General features: G+C 46.0%; 1 protein-coding gene across 4 annotated transcripts in view; it reads left to right on the top strand.

The window, feature by feature from the left end:
• NKTR (natural killer cell triggering receptor) overlaps positions 1–24662 on the top strand; it is a 98689-nt gene extending 74027 nt beyond the window's left edge. For 3 of the 4 annotated variants that reach the window (XM_082258554.1, XM_082258553.1, XM_082258556.1), the window contains 6 exons: positions 1929–2077; positions 3950–6607; positions 7838–7933; positions 15963–16022; positions 21020–21118; positions 24245–24662. In XM_082258554.1, the coding sequence (XP_082114680.1) occupies positions 1929–2077; positions 3950–6607; positions 7838–7933; positions 15963–16022; positions 21020–21118; positions 24245–24302 (3120 nt within the window). In that variant the 3' untranslated portion in view covers positions 24303–24662. The remainder of the gene's footprint in view (positions 1–1928; positions 2078–3949; positions 6608–7837; positions 7934–15962; positions 16023–21019; positions 21119–24244) is intronic. The other variant, XM_082258555.1, reaches the window with a different exon arrangement.
• Positions 24663–24972: the final 310 nt, after the last annotated feature.

Below are 24972 nucleotides of genomic sequence, written 5' to 3'. Positions count from 1 at the left end.
GTGAGACCCGAGAAGAGAAGGATCGGAGCTGCTCTGTGTAGAAGAATTTTGCAGAGCAGGCAAGTATAACACGTTTGTTATTTTTAGGCAAAAAAAAAAAAGAGACTTTAGTATCACTTTAATATTGTTGATGAAAGGGAAGGGAGGAACCAGGAAAGGCAAAATATATGCAGCGTTAAGATATTAGTCAGTCAGCCAACTGTGAGGATAATTAGTTGTATTGTGGATGATTAGCCTTTTTATGGGGCTAAAGGACTACTTTGGGATCTGACATCACTTTTATTACTGAAAAGCCAGGATGAAAATTTCAACTTTACAGTGAACATATCTTGATGCATGTTTTCCATGTAGACTTGCTTCTGTTATTTATCATGCAATCTGAATGTCTGATCTAGAATATAGGAAGGAAAGAGGGGGGGCTTAATGGGCTTTAACCACTTGCCGACCGCCGCAAGTACATATGCTGCAGCGGTCAGCCCCGGCCAGGCAAAGTGACGTACCGGTACGTCACTTGCCTGTCACTGGCTTGTGAGCCAATAGCGGGCGAGCGCGCGCCTGCCCCGGCTCGTTCCCTAAGAAGTCAGTGCGTGTGACCGGCGGACCCGATGTCCGCCGGTCACTCCCGATCGTTCGCCGGGAAGGGAGAAAGGCAGGCGGCTAATGTAAACAAGCCGCCTGTCATTCTCCCCTGTGTAAAAATGGAGATCAGACGGTTCTACTATGTAGGACCGTTGATCTCTGTTTTCACACTAGTAGCCATGTCCCAATACAGTTAGAAACACGCCCCTAGGACACATTTAACCCCTCCCTCTTCAATACAGTTAACCCCTTCCCTGCCAGTATCATTTTTACAGTAACAGTGCATATGTATAGCACTGATTACTGCAGTAATGTCAATGGTACCCCCAAAAGTGTCAAAAATGTCAGTCAAGTGTCCGATCTGTCCGCCGCAATGTCGCAGTCCCGCAAAAAAAATCGCAGATCGCCGCCATTACTCGTTAAAAAAAAACACCAAAAATGACAAAAATCTTTCCCTTATGTTAGTAAACGCGATAACTTTTGCGCAAACCAATCAAAATACGCTTTTTGCGATTTTTTTTTTTTTTTTTTTTTTTTTTTTTTTTTAACCAAACATATGTAGCATAAAACAAATTGGCCGAAAATGTTACATTTTGATTTTTACATTTTTTTTTGGGGAATTTCATATAAAAAAATGTGAAAAATATTGTTATTTTTGCAAAATTTACGCTCTTTTTTTGTTTATAGCGCATGATCAAAAAATCGCACAGGTGATCAAATACCACCAAAAGAAAGCTCTGTTTGTGGGAAAAAAAGGACGTTAAATTCGTTTAGGTAAAGCGTCGCACGACCGCGCAATTGTCCGTTTAATGTCACGCAGTGCCGAATCGCAAAATAGGCCCTGGTCAGGAAGGGGGTAAAATCTTCCGGGGCTTAAGTGGTTAAAGGTACCGTCATGGACAAATGGTATAGGTAAACACAATAATGAATAAAAATATCAAGTTTATTAAACAAAACCACAATGTTAAAAAATTGTCCATAACATAGACACTATGGGCAAAAAAATAAACAATAGGTCAGTAATATCAGCAGTACTTGTATGGTTGGTACATAAACTGCAGTAGATGGGGCGAATGTTGAGAGTGCCCTTAACTGACCGCCACGGCCAAACAAAAGAAGTAGTTGGAATGCTCATGTGCCCCTCTTTCCTTCCTGTTTTCGATTATTGGGACGGTGATACCTGTGCTGCATATTTCTATTCCAATCTGAGCCTTGTTAATTCTAATGTCTGATCTAGGATGAAATGTGTTACAGGTCACACTGGCTTTGCTCACTCTGGATTTTACAATCTCTCCATACATGATCATTATTATAAAAGTTCTCATGGTGTTATTTATTTGTGCTTCCAGCGATACCACACACCCCCAAGATCTAGATCTCGATCAGAATCAGATGATGATGGCGAAAGCAGCGAGACACCTCCACACTGGAAGGAGGAAATGCAGAGACTAAAGACATATAAACCCCCCTCTGGAGAAAAATGGAGCAAGGGAGACAAGTAAGAGCCAAGGGTGCCACAGTCCTGAATATTTTAGGAGAAACTGTCAGCCATATTAAATTTTAAAAGCAGAAGTCCTGCCAGACAACAAGGTGCATGCTGTTTCTTTATTTATACAACTCTGTGCCTTCCTCTGGGGGGAAAATAAGTTGGAAAGCAATACTCACCCTCTGTGCTGTCCTCCGTTCTCCATCTCTTTTTTTTTTTTTTTTTATTATTTTAGTTATTTATTCAAAGAAAGACTGGGATATCAAATCCAATAACACAAACAATGCAAATATTCTCATTTAACCGCCAACTATTAACATCTATACAAGACCTTTTTACATCAAGATATGATAGGAACACCTGTACTGATAAAGAAACTAACCCAGTCTTCCCTTTTCTATATAAAAAGAAAAAGAGGAGGGAAGAAGAGGAGGAGAAATTGAAGGCATATACTATTCTCTTATCTTATAAAAATTTTAATCCTAAATTTTAAATTTTAAACTTGACCATTCCTTATCTCTACTGAAAAAAGCATATTTTGTCCCTTTTTAGACTAAATGAAAAGATTCCATGATCCCCATGTCTTATCATACCTATCTTTTTTTTTTTTTTTGTGAACGTGAAAGTCGCAAATCCTCCATTTTATTTGTATCTTCCACTTTACTTATACAATCACCAATGGTAGGGGGGACCTGCGATTTCCATTGCAAAGGAATGCATGATTTGGCCGCGTTTACTATATGAAACCAAATTGATGTTTTATATTCCTTCAATGTAATATCCGAAATGTGTAATAAAAAAAATGCGGGATCCATAGGGATCTCATAATCCGTAAATCTTTGGGCCAATTCACGAACAGCCGCCCAAAACCCACTTAGTAGAATTGTTCCCGGCTCCTCTTGACCTCTCCAACAAATGTTTGAGAAAAGTGTGTAAGCCTTATGGAGAAGGGAAGGGACCTGGTACCATCTTGTAAGAATCTTCTAATTAGACTCTCCATCTCTTGTCCTCTTCTGGATTGAATGATGTCAGTGCCTTTCGACATCATTTAAAGTGGTTGTAAATTCCATGTATAAAGGTAAAAAACCTGTATGCAGCAGCCCCCCCCAATACTTACCTAAACCCCCTCTTTACTCAGCAATGTCCATGAGAGCCTTGCCTTTCCAGGGATTCACACTCCTAATTGGCTATTGGCAGCAGCAGGGGCCAATGGTTCCCGCTGCTGTCAGTCACAGTCAGTGAGCCAATCACGAGACAGAGGGGGTGGGGCCAAGCTGGGGCTTCGCATGTGAATGGACATACGGAGCAGCCGCTCGGCTCGGGTGCCCCCATAGCAAGCTGCTTGCTGTGGGAGCACCCAACAGGAAGGAGGACCCAGAAGAGTCGGGGTGGGACCCGAGAAGAGGAGGATCCAGGCCACTACACAGAGCAGGTGAGTATGACATGCTTATTATTTTATTAAAGGAAAAATAAAGCTTTACAATCACTTTAAATGTGATGTTAAGCACCCCAACTCCTTATGCATATGCTGATGTTAGGTTAAGTTGTGAGGAGTTTGGTGCTACAGCGAAGTTCTGAATCTGACATGCCTGATTACTGTTGTGCCTTTTGCACCTAAATCTGCCTCGACCTAACTTGCTAGCAATGCTGTGGAAACACATAAACAGCATGGAAGCGCACAGTACTGTCGTGGACTAGTAACACTTCCTAAATGAAGTGATATCTTCAAAAATATCTGAAAAAAAAAACAATTACAGCATCTACCACACACCATTGTGTTTCCTAATTTCAGTTGCATTTGAAATCAAATTTTCCTTAGTAATTTAATGTATTTTCATTGTGTCTTCAAACTAAGACATAGTATGTCTGTTTTTCTCTCCATAGGCTCAATGATCGTACGTCTAGCCGCTGGGAGGAGGGAAGCTTGTCTCCAAGATCAAGGTCCAGTTCTTGGTCACATGATGGTTATCGCTCCGATGCCAGCAGGGAGCATGTTTCCCGCTCTAAAACCCGTAAGAAAGACAAAAAGCTTAAACATAAAAAGAAAGCCAAAAAGACAAAGCATACAAAGAAACGTAAGCCACCAAAGAAAGATCAGCCATCAGCACCAAACAGAAACGAGTCTTCGAGCAAGAAGAGGAAATCTTCTCAGGAAAGAAATAGAAGGTCATCTTCGGGATCTTCTAGAGACTCTTCGAAAAAGGGCTGGTCTCGGTCAGACAAAGATCAGAAGTCTTCAAGTCATTCCAGCAAGAACTCTTACACAAATTCCAGATCCAGAACAAGGTCTTATTCCAGAGGAAGCGAAGGGTCCAGAACAAGCTCAAAATCCACCTCTCGATCGCGAAATTCTTCACGAAGCAGGTCTAGGAGTAAGTCCAGGTCTAGGAACCGAAATGCTTCTGGAGCCCACTCGAGTGCTCACTCTCATCAATCATCGAAACAGCAAAGATCTTCTTCCCCGCCCTCTCAAACAAAAGATGTGCCTATGTCTAAAAGTAACCCAAATCCGACTGAGGCAGCAAAAACCGCAGTGCAGCAACCGACAAAGTCCGCTGATGATCCTCCTTCGGCATATGTAACAAGGGAGAATGTGATTTCCTTAAGTGACAGCCCCCCACCTTCCAGGTGGAAACCTGGACAAAAGCCTTGGAAGCCATCTTACGAGCGAATACAGGAAATCAAAGCCAAGGCCACTAATTCATTTCCTCTACCAGCCAAACATGGTGCCAAAGGCGCCAAAGACCATTCACTTCGCAATCATGCAAGCTCAGATAGCGAGCACAGTGATTATTCTAGAAGAGGTTCTCGTCGCAAAACCAGACATGACTCTTCTAGGAGTAGATCCTACAGTAGATCATATTCTAGATCCAGAAGCCGAAGTAGCTCCTCTTCTCGAGGGGAAGGCAGGGCATCGTCTTCATATGACAGCTCATCATCTAGTGAGTCCAATGACGATACAGTTCCTACAGACACATCTTCAGCAAAGAGAAAAAGCAAATCAAAAGATAGCCCCAAGCTTCATGCTAAAGGCAAACCTATTTCTCGAAAAAGCACTAGAAGCTCCTCCAATTCTCACTCTTCCTCTGAAAGTGGAGGAGAGGAATTTACTAAATCATTACTGCAGACCACTAAGGCTTTGCTTGAAAACCAAACCTCCCATAGCGTACAGCAATCGGGAGATAATGGAAGTGAATCCAAGCCTGATTCTAAATGTGATAAAGATGACACACAAGCCGTAATATCTGACATAGACAAAGTTCTAAAAAGTGAGAAGTTAAAGGAAACTGTTGAGCAAGTCATGAAAGAGGAGAAAAGTAGCCCCAATCCTCAAAATGCAAACAAGGAAGACTCTGTAATGTCTTCTGGAAAAGAGGAAGGGGAAGCTAGTTCAGAATCAGACTCTGAATTGGTTGAAGACTCGAAGACAACACCTTCTGAGACTCAGTCAACCCGCGTTTCTGAAAGCATTTCTGAAAAGCTTACTAAATCTCCTTTATCAGATAATTCAGCTCAGGAGACCAGTAAAAGCAAGTCAAAAAAACGCAAGCGGCGTTCAAGTAAGAAGAAAAGCCATTCGAAGAAGTCCAAGGAAAAATCTAAAAAGAAAAAGGAGAAGAAGCAGAAAACCCAAAAGAAAAAGGAAGCCTTCCGCTGGCAGCCCCCACTAGAGTTTGGGGAAGAAGATGATGAAGAGGCGGCAGAGGGAGATTCAAGTGTACAGCTAGCCAACCCAAAAGACCTACTTCTGAAGGACAAGTCTAATGTAGAGTCTAAAGTCACCACCAATGGGTCTCTGCTGATTGATAAGGTTAACACAGAGCCCACTAAAAAAGCTTTGCCACTAGCATCTGACCTAAAGAAGGATGAAAAGGAACGTGACACTTTATCAAACTTAACAAAAACTCCGCTTACTCTTGCAAATGTTCCTCAGAAATCAGATGACATAAAAACATTTACTTCTCACCGGTCCTTACCCCAGATCAAACTTGAAACAAATTCTTCCAGCAGCACGTCTGCTGCTCGTACAGGTGGCACCTCGGACCCGGTGCCCCCGTTGTCAACGGCTGTTTCTGAAAATGTGCAAGTCAAGGAAGAGAAAAGTCCAAGTATCAATCAATCTGCCACAAGTACTCCAGCCGTTCCAGAAAAGGTGGAGACTGTTGGTGCAGAGGCCTCCTCAGCCGTAGACAATAAGTGGAAACCTGTCCAAGGGCCTACTTTTGGACAACCAGTCAAGCTCATGGCTACACCAGTTATTGCGACGTCAGAGCCAGAAAAGAAACCTCAAGGCTTACGAATTGAGATCAAAAGCAAAAATAAAGTGAAGCCAGGGTCACTTTTTGATGAAGTCAGGAAAACTGCCCGGTTAAACCAAAGGCCCAGAAATCAGGAAAGTTCCAGTGAAGAAAGGTCAAGTCATGAGGCAAAAAGTCGCTCCGGTAGCAAGAACAGGTCCCGAAGCAAATCCCGCTCAAGTCGCGGGTCTGGGTCTTCCAGCCGGTCCAGAAGTCGATCTCATAGTTACAGTTCTTCATCGAGGTAAGAACTAGTTCATTCCGTGCAATCACTTTTACACAGTGGAAAATGAATTTGGTCTTGGCCGGTACATAGCTAAAGAGCTTTGTTTTGTCATCTATGAAAATTATTGCGATCTGTAACTTGATTATTACAGCATAATTCCAGCCAAACAACTTTTTTTAAATTATTTTTGGGAAGTAGGAAAGAGTTTAAACCTCTGTCAAATTTTTATTGTTGTGTCTCCGTTGGGTAGATTTCACCAAAAAACCTGTTCTAGTATAAGGTCCAGCTTGGACCAGTGTAAGTATGCATGTTATATAGCAGAATGTGAAAAATATATGTATTTTTTTAATTTTTTTCAGAATTGTCGCTCTTTTTTTTGTTTATAACACAAAAACTAAATATCGCACAGGTGATCAACTACCACCAAAAGAAAGCTCTATTTTGTGGGGGAAAAAGGACATTATTTTATTTGGGTCCAGCGTCGCACGACCGCACAATTTTACGTTAAAGCAACGCAGTGCGATTTTAGCAAAAAATTGCCTGATTATTAAAGCGGTTATAAACCCTAAAAAAAAAAAAAAACCTGTAAGACAAAGGCATAATGAGCTAGTATGCATCGCATACTAGCCCATTATGTGTAACTTACCTTAAAACGAAGCCCCGACACGGACCCCCGGACATCGATGCGGGCGCTGCCATGATCCCTCGTTTTTGGCCGGAGCCGCGATGACGTCACTCCCGCGCATGCGCGCGGGAGTTATTTTTCCGGCAAGCTCCCGGCAACTTAATTGAAGGTCCCCCCGGACCTTCAGAGCGCGAGCGCGAGCAGCTGCATGCACTGTAAATATCTCCTAAACCGTGCCGGTTTAGGAGATATTATTTGTACCTACAGGTAAGCCTTATTAAAAGTGAAAAAAGCGGGATACTACCGCTTTAAGGGGGGTAAAACCTTCCGGAGCAGAAGTGATTAAATACCACCAAAAGAAAGCTCTGTTTATCAAAAAAAAAAAAAGATAAATGTTTCATATGGGTACAGCGTTGTATGACCGCGCAATTGTCATTCAAAGTGCGACAGCGCTGAAAATTTGGCTTGGGCAGGAAGGGGGGTGTATATGCCCAGTAGGCAAGTGGTTAATGACCAATCTTTAGTATTTTGCTGTTACATTACTGATATATTACAATATATATTTCAGTTTGACTTGTAACGTCTCATTGTCTCCACGTCTAACTTAATGTGTGCTATCGCAGGTCCCGAAGCAGCTCAAGGAGTCGAAGCAAAAGACGATACAGTCGCTACCGTTCCAGGACTCGCAGCAGATCTCATGGCAGCTATAGAAGTCGCAGGTATGGTGCTTCATATTTATACATCTACACATTCAACTGCTTGAGTAGAGGCACTGCTCGCTGGCGGCAGCTGCAGGCAAGGCGACATACCCGTACGTCGCTGGGATTTTTGGCACGCGTGCATGCGACGCTGTTGACCCTTGTGATTGGACACAGCATGAGTTGGCCAGCGGGTTTCTGCAAATGACTTTGGCTGAATACCTGCTGATAGACTGTGGTCAATCACAGCACAGAGTTCTTTGTTTACAAACACACAGAACTCTGTACATAAAACAGCAATCTAGCTGTTCCTTCTACCTGAAACACATGCCTAAAAAGCAGCCTGATCTGTGAGGAAATGCAGCACACATGATGCACGTTACACTTGATAGGCACAAAGTTAACCCCTTTGATTGCTCCTTGCGGTTAACCCCTTCCCAGCCAGTGTCATTAGTACAGTGTAGCACTGCTCACTGTATTAGGGTCTTCCAGCAAGTGTCTGTTAGTGCTAGATTGACTGCCACACTATCACAGTCCCACTATAAGGCTTCATGTACACGGGACATTGTTAAAAGTCCCTTTGAATGCTGGAATTTTTAGGACGTTTAAAACATCCGTTAGGTCGTGTTTGCACCCGTGTTTAGCGAGCGTTTGCGTTTAGAACCGTTCCTAGAGGTAAAAAAAATCATTCCCCTTTAAAATGGAAAAGCACAAGCGCTAAACGCGGGTCATCTCGTTCGGTCGCGTTTTTGCGTTTGAAACGCCGGGGAAACACACGTTCGAACGCAAATAATTGCTTTCCAAAAAACGTCCCTGAACTCAACTGCCTGCAAATGACTGTACACGACCATGTGTACATGGACAGATAAGATAACATGTAGGTGGCTTCTGAAAAAAACGCCCAACTGCTCCTAAACGGCCATTTACAATGTCCCGTGTACATGGAGCCTTACAGTGATGGTGAACCTTTTTTTAGCCTGAGTGCCCAAACTGCTGCACAAAACCAACTTATTTTTCTCTTATGTCCTCTGACAGTCGCCGCCCGATGGTATTCGCTTTCACTAATGGGTAATGGCGCCCTCTGCAGGAGCTTGGCTAGGCAGATAATTCATTATCAGGTTAATACAAAAAAAATGTATACCTCAGCACGCCACTAGGGGGCCAGACCTCAGCCATTATCCAGCACCCAATCTGATAAACCCAGTTTGAAGCTGCCTAGCGTCAGGAGCAGAGCTAGGTCTTTCCTGCTGAGACCTAGTGTCTTGGCTTTCTTATGTTTTTTTTATTTTTTTTCTAAATTTGTGTTTTTCTTTACACAATAGATTTTGTTTTCTCTCACGATCACTAGTTAGTCAGGGATTCCTTTCCTGGAGGACAACAAGTAACTGCAGAGCTGGGCCTCGGACTGGGTATTCTAGACCCTTATGGAGTCCCAGCCTACCAACGAGTGTCGCAGGTTACTGGTACGCCCAGGCCTCACAATGACAGTGCCCCTCCTATTGGGGACGAGCCCACGGAGTTGCGCTTCTCTGAGGATGTCTCAACCCGGATCGCCCGCGAGTTGCCAGCATTCCTCCATGGCTGACGGCACCCCCACTTAGGGTGGGAGGTCTCCCGTATCTGAGCGGTGCCCGCTTCCTAGACTGGTGAGTACTGATACCCCCTTGTCCCTGGGGACGTTTGGGGGGTTGTGGGCCCACTCTTGGAGGATAGCAGGGCTGGTGGTCTCTGTAGGATCCCCCTTCTGGCCGGGTTGTGTTTTTTTTCCCTCCATCCCTGCTCCCACTGGGGGCGCTTTATGGGGTACTGTGGGAGTCTCCCTGGGGTCCCTGCTGATAGCCAGAAATGTGTTTTTGTACACTCGTTTTGCCACGTTTTGTGGCATGCAGATTCTAGGCTCTTTGTAAGACAGCAGCCATGTGAGAATTCTGCATAGGCTCCCGGTCGGGCGCCATCTTGGATGTGGGCAAATGCCTAGTAAGGGCTAGCGGCCATTTTCCCTGTGACTTTTGTCATTGATTTCAATAGGCACCTTTTCTCTGGGCTCGAGGGCTGGCCTCTAGCGATGTGAGGTCACTTCCTCTTTCTTTACACTTTCTCCTGTGTAAAAAATGTGCTGACAGGCTGGGGATTTTTGCTCATATCTTGGCCATTATTAGACCAAATCAAATTCTTTTTGTGGCTAGTGGATTTCCTCAAGGGGCTCTTTCAATTGGTGCAGATTGCGGGGGGGGGGGGTCCGCTGGAACCACCGATTTTAAAGGGCTAGTGTCCCTTTTTTCATTTTAAGGCAAAATGGACTCTCAGGACAAGAAATTCCCTGCAGGCATGGGGGGGGGGGGGGGCGGTTTCGGGTACACCTGAATCCTCCTCCATGGCCTCCTTATCTGCTGCCCTTGCGACTTTGGCGTCTCAGATGCATCTGCGGAACACTTCCGAGATGTCGGAACACTCCTCCAAAAATACGGCCTATGCTCTCCCAGTCCTCTGATTCTGAGCCTGAATTGGTTGCCACGGACGATGGTCTCCCTGAGGGGTTCCGTTCCCCCGCCTCTGAGCGGGAAGAGGAGGAATATTCCTCCTTGGTAGCGCGGAAAATGCAAAAATGGATGCACTCATTAATGCCTTTTAAAGAAGCTCTCGTTATTGATGATGAGCCATCCCAGTCCCGTAAGCGGTCTGCTTTCGGGTTCAGCAGACACCAGAAGTCTGGTCAGGCTTATTCCTGCCCTGAGGAATTTCACAAGATTGTGAATGACCAGTGGCGGCGCATTAAGCACATGTTGGTGGTGCCTAAGCGTTTTTCCATCCGCTATCCTTTCGTGGAGGCGGTGGACAAACGTTGGACGGTGTCCCCGCCAGTGGATCACACTGTCTCTAGGCTGAATAAGTCCACCTTGATGCCAGTGGAGGATTCCCCCGGTTTTCAGGGATCCTGCGTATAGGCGGGTAGAGGCTCTCTCCCATCACATTTATATGGTGGGTGGCAGGTTCCCTGTTGAAACCTGTTTTTGCCTCGGTAATGGCCTCTCAGGCACTCACGGTATGGTGCAAGGGGCTTCGTAGCACCCTGGTGGCGGAGTCATCCTCTCCGACTGCCCACTGTGTGATCCACTGGCGGGGACACCGTCCAACGTTTGTCCACCGCCTCCATGAAAGGATAGCGGATGGAAAAACGCTTAGGCACCACCAACATGTGCTTAATGCGCCGCCACTGGTCATTCACAATCTCGTGAAATTCCTCAGGGCAGGAATAAGCCTGACCAGACTTTGGGTTCAGCAGACCCCAGAAAGCAGACCAATTACGGGACTGGGATGGCTCATCATCAATAACGAGAGCTTCTTTAAAGGTGGATCAACTCATCCAAACCGGGATGTATCTATGTGACGCAGCCTTGGACAAGGCTCCTTTGGTCGCCCGGTTGTAAGCGGTGGGGAGCTGGTCGGCTGACCACGCGTCCAAAAAGACTGTGTCTGAAATCCCCTATGCGGGGGGTCGTCTTTTTGGGGAGACTCTAGATTATTTAATTAAGGGGCTCACGGGAGGTAAGAGTACTCCTGTTGCCCCAGGTCACTAAGGGTAAGTCCCCTCGTACGCGCAGGGGACCCTCCTTCAAGACAACGTAATTGCTTTCACGCCTTTGGGTCTCAGGAGAAGGGTAAGTCCTTCCCACCCCCTGGTTGTCAGAAGAAACCGTGGACGGGTAAGCCAAAGGCCGGTCAGTCTGGCTCGGCGGCCCAGTCCACCTCTTCCTAAAGGGACGCCCTCACCCGTTGTCGGGGCGGGGGAACATCTGTGTTGCTTTCAGGAACCCTGGTTGTCCGGCATTCAGGACAGGTGGGTTCAAGAACTGATTCGTTCAGGGTACAAGATCGAGTTTCGATCTTGCCCCGCAGACAGGTTCTTCCCGTCCAAACTGCAGCTGTGTTTCGATCGTCTCAGAGACCTCATGGGGGCGGTGCACGATCTGTTTGCCCAAGGAGTCATTGTACCCATTCCGTCACGAGAACGATTTTGCTGGTTTTACTCCAACCTATTCACGGTGTCCAGAAAAGAGGGCAAGGTACGTCCAATTCTGGACTTGAAATCTCTGAACCGCTTTGTGTGCGTACGGAAGTTCAGGATGGAATCCATCCGGTCGGTGGTGACATCGTTGAGGCCCGGGGATTTCCTGGCGTCCATCGACTTGAAGGATGCATATCTGCACATCCCTATTTTCGAGGGTCATCAGAAATATCTCCGCTTTGCGGTGGCTGGGGAGCATTACCAATTTGTGGCGTTACCCTTTGGTCTCGCTTCGGCTCCCAGAGTTTTCACCAAGGTGTTGGCTCCACTTCTAGCTTTACTGTGTTTACGGGGCATTGCGGTCCTCGGTTACCTGGACGACCTCTTGTTAAGGTCGAACTCATGTGTGACCTTGGCGAGCGATCTGGCCGTGACGGTTCAGACGCTACACGATTTCGGGTGGACCATCAATTTTCAGAAGTCAGCTCTGACTCCCTCCACTCGTCTCCAGTACCTGGGGATGGTCCTGGATTCCGCTCACTCTCGGGTCTTCCTTCCGGAGGACAAACTCTAGTCTTTACGGGTAGAGATCAGGGCTCTCAGGCACAACGATCTTTCCTCCTTGCGGACCTGCATGCGGGTTCTGGGCCTGATTGTTTTTGGCCTTCGAAGCAGTTCCATTTGCTCAATTTCACACCAGGACTTTACAAGCAGAGATCCTGGACAGGTGGGACAGGACGCCTCAGTCCTTGGAAAGGAGAATTTCCTTGAGTTGTCCGGGAAGGTCGGATCTCTTGTGGTGGCTCCAGTCGCCGTCCTTGACGCAGGGCCAGAACTTCCGGCCTCTGTTGTGATGATTCTCACCATGGATGCCAGCCTGTCGGGCTGGGGAGGAGTTCTGGGCACGCTTTGTGCCCAGAGGACTTGGTCGGCGGGGGAGACCTCGTTGCCGATCGACGTCCTGGAGCTCCGAGCAATAATGCTTTGTCTGTTCCGGTGGTTATCTCAGGTACAGGGTTGTCTGGTCTGGGTACAGACGGACAATGCCACGGCCGTGGCCTATATCAATCACTAAGGGGGCACCAGGAGTGCCCGGGCGGCCAAGGAAGTGGCCGAGATCCTGTCTTGGGCCGAATCGCATGTACCTGCGATCTCGGCTGTTCACATTCTGGGTGTGGAAAACTGGCAGGCAGACTGAGTCGCCAGACTTTGGACCAGGGGGTATGGTCCCTGCATCCGGAGGTATTTCGCCGGCTATGCGCCTGGTGGGGGACACCGGACGTGGATCTATTCGCGTCCCGTCCCAACAAAAAGGTGGAAAGGTTCGTGGCCAGAACTCGCGATCCTCTGGCGGAAGCCGCGGATGCATTGGTGGTGCCTTGGCACCGCTATCGGCTGATTTATGCCTTTTCCTCCCGATTCAACTGCTGTCCAGGTTCCTCCGCAGGGTGGCGTCGGAACGGATGTCAGTCGTTCTAGTGGCCCTAGACTGGCCTCGAAGGTCATGGTACGCGGACATCGTTCAGATCAGCAAGTAACCAGTGAAAACAGTGTGAATCGTGCTCTGTGCCGTCTTCCTAATATTACTTAGTGACAATCCATAAACCAAATAATATTAGGAAGACGGCACAGAGCACGATTCACACTGTTTTCACTGGTTACTTGCTGATTCGGACTGTGTTTGGATTGGGACATTGTTTAGTTTATTTTATGCATATTTTGTTTCACTAGTGTTGCACCATATCATTGCATCACATTTATTGAGTTTATGCATTTTCTTGGTCAGAGCATTTTTTTCATATGATTTCACAGGTATATTCACCTTTATTTATATAAGATTGTTATCACCCCTTTTATTGCGCTGTGTTTTAAATTTTGTTTCTAATGTTCACATGGTGATGAGCAGCTGCAACTAAGGTTTTTTTTGTTTGGGCTCTGTAGCGCAGGAAAAAACAACCTTGGCAATTATCGGTTGTTAAGGAGCAGGGCCGCCGCGTCCTTAACAACCGATGACATTTCAGCTTTCGGTGACATTCCCCTCCCACCACCTATCACTTCTACCTATTGGCTCCTCCTTCCCTCCGCCAGCTGTCACCTCTGCCCCCATCTCCACACCTACCACTCATAACCCACACCAGTCTCCAGCCCTCCTGTACCTGCCCAGCTCTGCAAACTCAGTGGGGGGTCCAGGGGTAGAGCAGGCGGGGTCTCTGTGCACCAATGAGCTAATCCCCCACTGTGCAGCTATTTAAAAAAAATTCTCCGGGCCCCGGGTGTTCAGTGGGGGCCGGAGGGGACAGGAAGGGGACTATTTAATCACTTACGGGTTTAGGCAGAATTATCCACAGCAGCACTCCACATAATTATAGAAGAGGCCGGCCTTTAACCTATCAGTACACTGGGGCTGGTCGGGAGCGCTGCTGAGGATTAATCTGCCTAAACCCTAAAGTTATAAACCACTTCAGCTCCAGAAGATTTACCTCCCTTCAGGAGCAGGCCATTTTTTGCGATGTGGGACTGCATTACTTTAACTGACAATTGCGCAGTTGTGCAACACTGTACCCAAATTTAATGTATGTCCTTTTTTCCCCCCACCTTTTGGTGGTATTTGATCACCTCTGCGGTTTTTATTTTTCACTATCAAAAATAAATAAATAAAATGTCTTACTTTCTGCTATAAAACATATCCAATCAAAAAATGTAAAACATTTCTTCATCAATTTTGGCCAATATGTATTTTGCTACATATTTTTGGTAAAACAATCCCAATAAGTGTATATTGATTGGTTTGCGCAGAAGTTATAGTGTGTACAAACTATGGGGAATATTTATGGAACTTTTTTTTTTACTAGTAATGGCTGGTATCAGCGACTTATAGCGGGCCTGGGATATTGCAGCTGACAAATCAGACACTGACACACTTGGAGACTTTTTTGGGGACCAGTGACACTAATACAGTGATCAGTGCTAAAAATATGTCACTTTGCTAATCACTCTGGCTGGGAAGGGAGTTAAACATAAGGGGGCGATCAAAGGGTTAACTGTGTGCCTAGTCAGTGTTATTACTGTGGGGGAGATGCTTTTTATAGGGGAAGGCATTGATTCACGTTCCTGCTTTGCTTGAACACCGGATCAATGCCTTCCATACTGACCGAATGGCAATCTGCCTTGTTTACATTGAAACAAATGATCACCGAGTGCAAGCGGACATCGAGTGCATAATTACAGTGGGAGTGAGCCTCCAGCCGCGCATGTGTGCCCAATATCTGGAAATGCAGAATCACTAGTGATCGATATCGGTTTTTTAATGCTGATACCGATTAGTGATCGACCGATTATCGGCAACACCGATATATCGTGGCCGACATACTTTCCCTGATATATCGGAATCGGCCTTTGGATTTACTGATATTGCCGATATTTCGGGGAAAGTGCTTGTACCGGAGTGATGCCTGCAGCTAGAGGCATCACCCCGGTACCGGCGTCCATAGCCGACAGTCGGCCGTCTTGTAATGACAACCGAAGCGGCTGAGAAGCTGCTCGGCTGTCATTCCAAGGAGCGGGAGGGGACGTCCCCCCTCCCGCCATCTTCCGCGGCTCCCGTCCCACCAGGAGACACAGGCATCTTGCCTGCGGGGCCGCCGAAGAGAAGACACCGCTTTCAGCTCTCTTTTTATTTGATGGCGCTGAGTACCCGGAAGTGATGTCTTGACATGACATCACTTCCGGGTACTGACGGCACCAAATTAAAATTCCCCTTCCCAACCCTGCCCTAATTCAGCCTCCCCCAACTCCCTAACCCCCCCACACCTCCTAATCCACCCTTCTACCTACTCTTCATAGGCAATAGGTATCGGTAATTGGTATTGGCAAGTACTTTAAAAATGGTATTCGTACTCGGTGTTAAAGAGAATGGTATTGGTGCATTCCTAGTAAGTAGGGAAAGCTTCTTCAGACTGTCTACAAAGCATTGGGGTAAAGTAAATGGGGAATAACCTGATCTTTCCCTAGGCTGACGGTGACAATGTTTTATTCCCCTTACAGTCGGACATACAGCCGAAGCCGATCTAGAAGTGTTTCTTACCGTCGTCGCAGAAGATCCAGGTAAAGTGTCTGGTCAGACTCTGTGCTTTCATGTACTGATATCACAACCTCAGGATCTAATTCTAATCACTAAAATCTTATATAATATTTAGAGCTGATTTCAGGCCTTCCCTTCAGTCTTGCACAGTAGTACAGGCTCCTCTAATGTGCTGAAATTGCTCACGTTTCACTGCACACTGTGTGCTTCTCACACTGTGCATTAGAAGCTGCAGCAAGTAAAAAAAAAAAAAAAAAAAAAAGCCCGTCTCATTTCCTGGCTGCGGGATGTCCACTATCATCTAGCCCACTTTTTTCATTCCTTGAATTTCAGTTCTTTCAAGCGGAATAGCAGGCTATATCTATCTACTCTTAAATCTGTTCCCACCCTCCTCCTAACTCCTATTCTAACTACCCTGTATAGAACTTACCTATTCTGAGAGCGTTCCGATCATGTGATCTCCCCAGCGGCCATCTTCAGAGTAAAGGAGAGATCGCTAACAAGGGCCGAAACGTCTGGACAGTGACGTCACCCATAGGCTTACTATGGGGCATCCATTGTTGACTGCCCCTCCTCTCTTCTGAAACCAGCTGCTGGAAGCCGATCACATGACCAGACCGGAGAACCCTGTAGGTAAGTGTTTGCATCTTCCTTCTATTGGGTAGCTAGAATAGAAGCTATAAGTGGAGTGGGAGCAGATTTAAGATTAGATAAAGCCTGAAATTCTATTTTCAATCACGAAGACTCAGCATCACATGTGGGTGTTACCTAGGACAGTCTGTCTGGAAATGCCCAGTCCTTCAGGCTGAACTTCCACCCAACAAGGCCTGCAAAGAGCCAACTTTCTGATTGCATCAGGGCTCTTAAGAGGAGTACTGAGGCATGGTGCTGTGATGTTTTTAGGACGCTATGTACAGCCCCCTGCCGGCCCCTCTTACCAGCCATAATCTACCTGCATTGCATAGAAAAGCACAAAGACCAGTGTGAAATGTCATCCGGTCCAGAAAAATGTAATGAAAACAGGTTTTTCTACTTTGTTCATTGACAGACACAGCTCCTGATCTTCTTAACCATTGGTTTATACTGCCCACTACAGGAGTAGGACACTAGACAGAAAAAAAGTCTGGCTACGCCTATGGGCAGTTCCAGGGGGTATGCTCCCTCTCTCTGCTATAGGTAGAGAGTTTTTTCTGCCTAGTCTGGAGTAAAGATCTTACTGGAATCTCTGGTCCTGGCAATTTTTTTCTTTTTGGATAGATTTTTTTCTCCAATGCCGGACTGGGCAATGGGCTGGATAATCTAGATCCAGTGGTCACCCCAGTCTGGCCAGCAAGCACGTGCAGACCTCAGCTCCATGCTAGGTCGACGGCGACATAGCCCCACCAGACGGGTGCTGGCCTGTGATTAAAACTTTGTGGGAGTTTGGTTGGATTCTGAATTTTCAGATGTTTGCTCTGGTTCCGTCCACAAAGCTGGACTATTTGGGTCTGACTCTGGACTCGGTCTTAGCCAGAGTGCTGCTTCCTCTGGACAAACTCCAGAAACTGCAGGCTGCAATTCATCTCCTGCTGTTCAGCAGATGGTCATCACTCCGGACTTGCATGTGTGTGCTGGGCCTGATGGTGTCCTACCTTTTGAGGCGGTTCTGTTTGCACAGTTCCATACGAGGTCCCTGCAGGGGAGATTCTGGTCAAATGGGAAAAGAATCCGCAGTCTCTGGACAATTGGATCCAGCTGAGCCAGAGAGCGAAAGAGTCCCTAATATGGTGGTTTCGTTCTCTGTTGCTTCAGCTGGGAAAATCCTTCCTCCCCTTGTATTGGGACAGTGGTCACCAAGGATGTCAGCCTATCCGGCTTGGGAGTCGTCCTGGGTAAAAATTCTGCACAGGTGACCTGGACTCTGGATGAGTCCAAACTACCGATCAATGTCTTGGAACTCCAAGCAATCAGACTGTGCCTGATCCTTTGGACGGATCATCTTCAGGAATGTCCATTGCACATTCAGTCAGACAATGCCACAGCCGTGGCTTATGTCAATCACCAGGGGGGCACAAGAAGTGTCCTGGCAGCTCTGGAGGTAGCCAGCAATCTAAGGTGGGCAGAATGGTTCGTTCCAGCCCTCTCCCACCCTTTCCAGGGGTGGAGAACTGGCAGGCGAATTACCTCAGTTGACTGGCGTTGGACCAAGGGGAGTGGTCCCTTCATCTGGAGGTGTTTCATCAGTTGTGTCTCCGGTGGGGCATCCCCGAGGTGGATCTGTTGGTGTCTCGGCTCAACAGAAAGCTGCAGACGTTTGTGGCTCGGTCACAGGATCCTCTGGCAGACGCCACAGATGCGCTGGTGGCCCCGTGGGGTCAGTATCGTCCGATTTACGCCTTCCCTCCTCTCAAGCTTTTGCCAAGACTTCTACGCAGGATCGAGGCAGAAGGGATTCTGGTCATCTTAGTGGCCCCAGACTGGCCTCACCGGGCTTGATACGCCGATCTGGTGCGGCTGGTCGCCGACGTTCCTTGGAAGCTTCCTCTCAGGGAGGATCTGCTGTCCCAAGGACCAATCTTCCATCCTCTTTACAGTCGCTGGTTTTGACGGCTTGGCTGTTTAACGCCAGGTGCTGATGGATAGAGGTTTTGTCTGAGTCGGTGATTCCAACGTTGTTAAAAGCTAGGAAATCTACTTCTAGGAAGATCTACCATCGTACGTGGAAGACGTAAATTGCGTGGTGAGAGTCTCTTGGGGTTCATCCTCGCTCTTTTTCAGTGGCTCGGAGCTTGACCTTCCTTCAACGGGGGGTTAAGCAGAAACTGGCCTTGAGTACTATGAGTACTATCAAGGGTCTGGTATCTGCCTTAGCGGTCTTCTTTCAACGGCCTTTGGCCACATACTCCCTGGTATGTACTTTTCTTCAGGGAGTTAGGCGCTTGCCCTTAACGGTGCGGTCTCTGTTGCCATCTTGGGACCTCAGTTTTGTGCTCTCCGTATTCCAGAAGCCTCCTTTTGAGAATCTTCGGGAGATTCCTCTGCTTACGCTGTCCCACAAGGTGGCGTTCTCCTGTCGTTCACCTTGCTTGGTGGTTCTTCGCCTCTGTCCCTCGTTCCTTCCTCAGGTTGTCTGTTTTTAATTTGATTGAAGACATTGTGTTGCCTTCCCTGTGTACCAGGCCTAAACATCCAAAGGAAATTGCTTTGCATGCCTTGGATGTGGTCTGGGAAATTAGGGTGTACCTGGCAGCTACGGAGTCTTTCAGAAAGTAAGACTCTCTATTTATGCTCACGGGCAGACCTTTAAAAAGGGTTGTGCGCTTCCTCTGCAACCTTTTCTAAGAGAATCAGACAGACGATGGTTCAGGTCTATTCCATCAAGGGCCAGGTTCCTCCTTTCCCTGTCAAGGCGCACTCTACTTGGGCTCTCGGTGCCTCCTGGGCCTTTCCGCCATTAGGCGTCAGTGCCTCAGGTTTGCCAGGCGGCCACCTAGTCGTCAGTGCATACTTTCACGAAGTTCTATAAAGTGGATGTTTTGGCATCTGCGGATGCTTCCTTATGCCTGCAAGGTTTTGCAGGCTGCTGTTTAGAGGATCTGGTCCTCTTTGAGGGTGTATTGTTTTTTTTCAGGTGAGCTCCAGTTTTTTTGATTGAGCCCCTGTTTACCTGGTTGGTTATAGTTAGCCTTGGGAGTTTCTTTTTCGCTGTTCCCACCCCTCATGTTTAACATTGCTTTGGGACGTCCCAATGGTCAAGAAGATAAGAAGCTGTGTCCTTCAATGAACGAAAGAGAAAATGGGGTTTTTGACTTACCATAAAATCCATTTCTCTGATGTTCATTGACTGACACAGCACCCACCCCTCTGTGGAGTTGTAATTCTTCTGACACTTGGGTACAAAAACTGAGTACCTATAGCAGAGAGAGGGCGTATACCCCCTGGGACTGCCCATAGGTGTAGCAAGACTTTTTTTTTTCTGCCTAGTGTCCTACTCCTGTAGGGGCAGTATAACCAAATGGTTAAGAAGGTCAGGAGCTGTGTCCGTCAATGAGCATCAGAGAAAGGGATTTTACGGTAAGTCAAAAATGGCCATACGCATACATGCAGCCACTAGGCAGGTGGACTTCAATGCAGAGCGGCTGCATAAATGCATCCATAGGGAAAGGTTTACTTGTGCTGAAATATATAAATAACTAAAATATCACAGAAAGCTTCTAATGCATGCTTGTGATCAGGAGCTTCCGATCATCATCACAGCAGTCACATGATTGGAATGCCCGCCTCCTCCTCCCGCCATTTAGATCCTCTTTAAGGGCCGGGAGGCTGTGTCATAAAGAGGTTAAAAATATATCGGGTTTATGAGGGGGTAAAGGGAAAACCATGGAAAGGCAGAAATAAGCAGATGAAACTGCAGCTTTACCATGTTCATTTCAAAAGACATATTCAGCCTAGGTTCACACTTGTTGCGGGACACCGCATGCGATTTACGCGGGAATCACACCGCATTCCTGTGCAAGTCGCATGTGATGTCTGTAAGGTGCGATTTCAGCCATACATTTTGTATGGCTCAAAACCGCATCAAAATTATGCAGGACCCTTTTATTTGCTGCACCTGAATCCCATCGGTGTTCACACCTATGCAATCTGATTCTGGCAATCGCTCTGCATTTTGTGAGCTGTTTCGGGGTGTCGTTAATTAACATTGACACCTGCAGCAGCCATTGTCACCATTCTGAAATCCACCTGACAACACAGGAGCACATTTGGCAGGCAGGGACAGTATGTCAGAGAAGCAGAACCCCCAATGATGAAGCAGGCCTTTTAAGTCATTGATTTGATTACATATATTATAATCTAATGATACAATCTTTAGATTTACAGGCAGCTTTGTAGTGAGAGGACCCTCCTGCTACTCAGTTGTAGGTAAATCTAAATGACCTTATAGAGAGACATTACAGTCTGATTGTAATGAATGCGGATAGTGTGCTTCAATGTTCTTTACATTTAGAAGTCTTAGTTTTTGCTCTGTGTTTTCCTACAGAAGCCGGTCACACACCTACGACAGCTACTATAGCAGAAGTAGGAGTCATAGCAGAAGTCCGACCTACCACCGATCGCGCAGCTATGACAGGAGGTCTAGGTGGGTAACTAGAACCAAGGAATGTTGTTGAGTCAGTGGTTCTCAACCACCTGGCCGCAGCCTTCCTTCTGCTGTGTTTTAGATAGGGTCTAATTGCAGTAAACTTTCAGTGGACAGCTGCAGTGTCTCCTCTCTGTTGCCAGGTTTGCAGAGTGGTTGTGGGTGCCCTGTGCTGGAACACTAAACTTTCCAGCACCAGGCACTGCTCTATTAAGCATCACAAGGAGGCATTGTACATCAATGACTCCCTTGATGCCCACCTGCCATTAGTGCCTAAGAGGGAGTGAAGACCCCTACTTCCTTGCTCCCTAGTCATTGCCATCCCATCAGGTGCCCATGCTTATAGCAAGTCTAAAGTAAGTGGGGGTGGGTGGAATATCTGCTGCAATTAGCTGTCATTTACCCCTGTGAGCCTCAAGCCAGCGGCAGAACCCCTAACCTCCCACAGTGCTTTCCAGTCTTCCACAGTACCACTGCAAAGCCCCCACCCCCAACTCCCCCAGCTGTCCACTTTTTCCCCCACAGGGCCACCAAGTCTGCAGATTTCCCTAATCGCCTCCAAAACTCACATCTACCCACAGTGACATGCAGACCCATCCAGAAAAAAAGAGCTTTGGTTGCAATACTCATCTAGAGTTTTCCTCAGCAGTTCCTTTTCTTGGCCACAAGATGTCCTCGTTCTTCCTGGTTGAGTGATGCTGTAAGACTGGAGGACTCGACTATGAATGCTGGGCATCTTGGCCCCGCCTCCTGAGGTGCTGTCATCATGGTGCCCATAAAGTGGTTTTAAAGGTTTAATTTTTTTTTTTTTTTTAAATAACAAGAATTTCAAACTTACCTGCTCTGTGCAATGGTTTTGCACAGAGAAGCTCCAAACTTCCTCTTCCCCTGCTGCCCCTCCTGGTTCCACCTGCCTTCTGAGAACCATCTTGGGGGGGTTACATAGTTAGTGAGGTTGAAAAAAGACACCAGTCCATCCCAGTTCAACCTATGATGTGCTTGTGTTTGCTGTTAACCGTACATTGTATACCCCTGTATGTTGTGGTCTTTAAGGTGCTTTAAGGTTACTTTTATATAGGCTCACTCCCAAGCCCCGCTTGCTGTGTTTATAGACTGAGACAGCAAAGCTTTACCAATGAGCATCTCATAAGGAGTGCAGCATACAGCAAACATCACAACAGCCTATATCCACATATCAAAAAAGCATTGTTGGTATTACATTCCCATATTTGCTGGAAATCATCAAGTCAGCACTACTCTGCATCTAAACGGACCGGAGAAGAGGTGAAGATGAAGAAGACCTTGGAGTGTTAGGCTACTGACCTAAAGACTTCGTAAATGTCAAGTATAAAAATGCAGCCAGCGGGGGGGGGGGGGGGTGTATGGGGGGGGAGATATGTGTCCAAAGCCGAGCTTTAAGGCTGCATTCACACCTGAGCATTTTTCTAGTATTTTTATGTGCGATTCTTTTGCACGATTTCAAAGCATTTTTTGAGCTTTGGCGTTTTTTTTTATTTATTAGAGAATTGTCATCTGTTGCTAGGTTTTTTTTTAGCTTTTCCATTAGCTTTTATTTTTTTTTATATTATTAATTTATTATTTCTCTATCGTCCATTGACAGACGCAGCCTCATCTTCATCCGCTGAATGGGTTATGCTGCCCCCTTCAGGAGTAATCTAGGCAGGAAAAAAAATTACATGTACACGCCCACAGGGCTGTCCCCACAGGCAATAACACACACTCAGCTCAGCAAACCAGTTTGTTTCTGCCTAGAGAAGGAGTACAAGGTGGATTTGATGGCATCTTCGGGTTGCCTCTTTTGGCCGCAAGGTTCTGCAGGCTGCTGTTTCGTAAGAGAATGTTTTTGTTTCTCTTAGGGGCAGTTGGCTAAGTTTAGCCTTTGGAGTTTACGTTCCTTCTGGTTGTGTTTTCCCACCCCTCATGCCTACACTGCTTTGGGCCGTCTGATTCAGCTGATGAAGATGAGGCTGCGTCTGTCAATGGACGATAGAGAAAATAAGATTTTTGTAAGATCTTACCGTAAAATCTTTTTCTCTGAAGTCCATTGACAGATTCACCACCCGCCCCTCTGATTTGGGGATGTTTTTTTCTTCACTGTTTGCAACTAAACTGGTTTGCTGAGCTGAGTGTGTGTGGGTTATACCTGTGGGGACAGCCCCATGGGTGTGTGCATGTAAAATTTTTTGCCTGCCTAGACTACTCCTGCAGGGGACAGCATAACCCATTCAGCTGATGAAGATGAGGCTGCGTCTGTCAATGGACTTCAGAGAAAAAGATTTTACGGTAAGATCTTACAAAATACTTTTATTTTTTAAATTTTTTTAGGGTTAGAGTTAAGGTTAGGTTAGGGTTTGGGTTAATATTTTATTTGTCTTTTTATTATTTTTTTTTTGTTAAGGTTAGGGTGTTGGTAATAATATTATTGAATAAATGTAAAATAAATACAAAAATAAAAATAAATATATAATAAATAAAGGCATAAATATGTAATAAATACAATAAATGAATACAATGTAATACCAAATAACCCCTATCCCTTAAAAATATAAAATAATAAACACACTAACCCTAACAAAAAATAATTTATTAACTTTATTTTTATTGTTCGGATTTGGGTGTATTGTTATTAATAATTTATTATATTTAAGGGTAAGGGTTCATTATTATTCATTTATTTCATATTTTTTTATATTGATTTTGTTTGTGTGTTTATTACTATATTATTATTTTTATTTTTTATATTATTATTTTTGCATTTTTTGCAAAAGCGTGCAACAGCACACAAAAACATGCAAATCATGCGTTTCTATTAATTTCCGTGGGAAGAAAAGCATGCCAAAAAATGCCCAAATCTGCCCAATTCGAGCTACAAAAAAGCTCCAGAACTTTTTTGAGCTTTAGGCGTTTGGCTTCAGGTGACCAGGAGTAGAGATGTGAACCAACGCTATAGAAATTTTTTTTTTTTTTTTTGCTTCCAGCATTTTGGAGCTTCCAGCTACAAAAATCTGAGGTGTGAATGGGGTCTAAAGACTTCACAGGGTCACTTGTAGCTTACTGCTCCCCAAGTTTCATCGTCCCAATTTTTTTGTCTTTATTCTTTTACAGGAGTCGTCGGTCATCGTACAGCGGCAGCGATCGCAGTTACCGCCGACGTCAGCGGTAGGGGTTAATGGTATTCGTCCTTCTCTCTTCATCAAGCTGGGCACACATCATGTAGATCCCACTGTTCACGTAACATCCTTGGTCGTGTTTGTTCTTCCTCTTCATGGGCAAGTGGAGCTGTTTACTATGCCGGAGAGGACAGATTTTGCACAGTGCAGTAAACCGCTTCATTGCATGGCATGGATGAGATTTTTAAGTCTTTTATTTGTTGTCCTATAATAGGGGTTTACATATCTTCTGAGCAGTCATTGGTCAACTGCCACATTGGAGTTGCCAGGTAGTTAGAGATCTGAGGCTGGACGGGAATGCCTTGGGGGCAGTTGCCCAGCAAGTGAACAGCAGTGTGGATTGCAGTTTGTCTGGCTTTGGAGCATGAAGCTGACACTCGTGACTGTCCTTTCACTAATGCTCATTAAAGCCCAACTCCGGGCACAATAAACACACCCTGGTTCATTTTGGTTTACACTCAGTTGCCTTAAACTTAACTCCCTGTCATGCAGGCTTTCTTCTACATTACACAAATCTGCTCTTTTTACATGTCGTGGTGAGTACTGCCCCCTCCTCCCAGGCCATTTACAAAACAAACACAGCTCCGGTCTTCGTTTTATGAATGGCCTGGAGGAGAGGGAGGCAGAGACACAGTCATAGCGGTGTGGTCTATGAGACCTGTG

Source organism: Pelophylax lessonae (assembly GCF_965119305.1).
Source record: "Pelophylax lessonae genome assembly, chromosome: 5".
NCBI lineage: Eukaryota > Metazoa > Chordata > Amphibia > Anura > Ranidae > Pelophylax > Pelophylax lessonae.
Note: the sequence above shows the minus strand (reverse complement) of the source record. Positions and strands in the feature narration are given on the sequence as shown.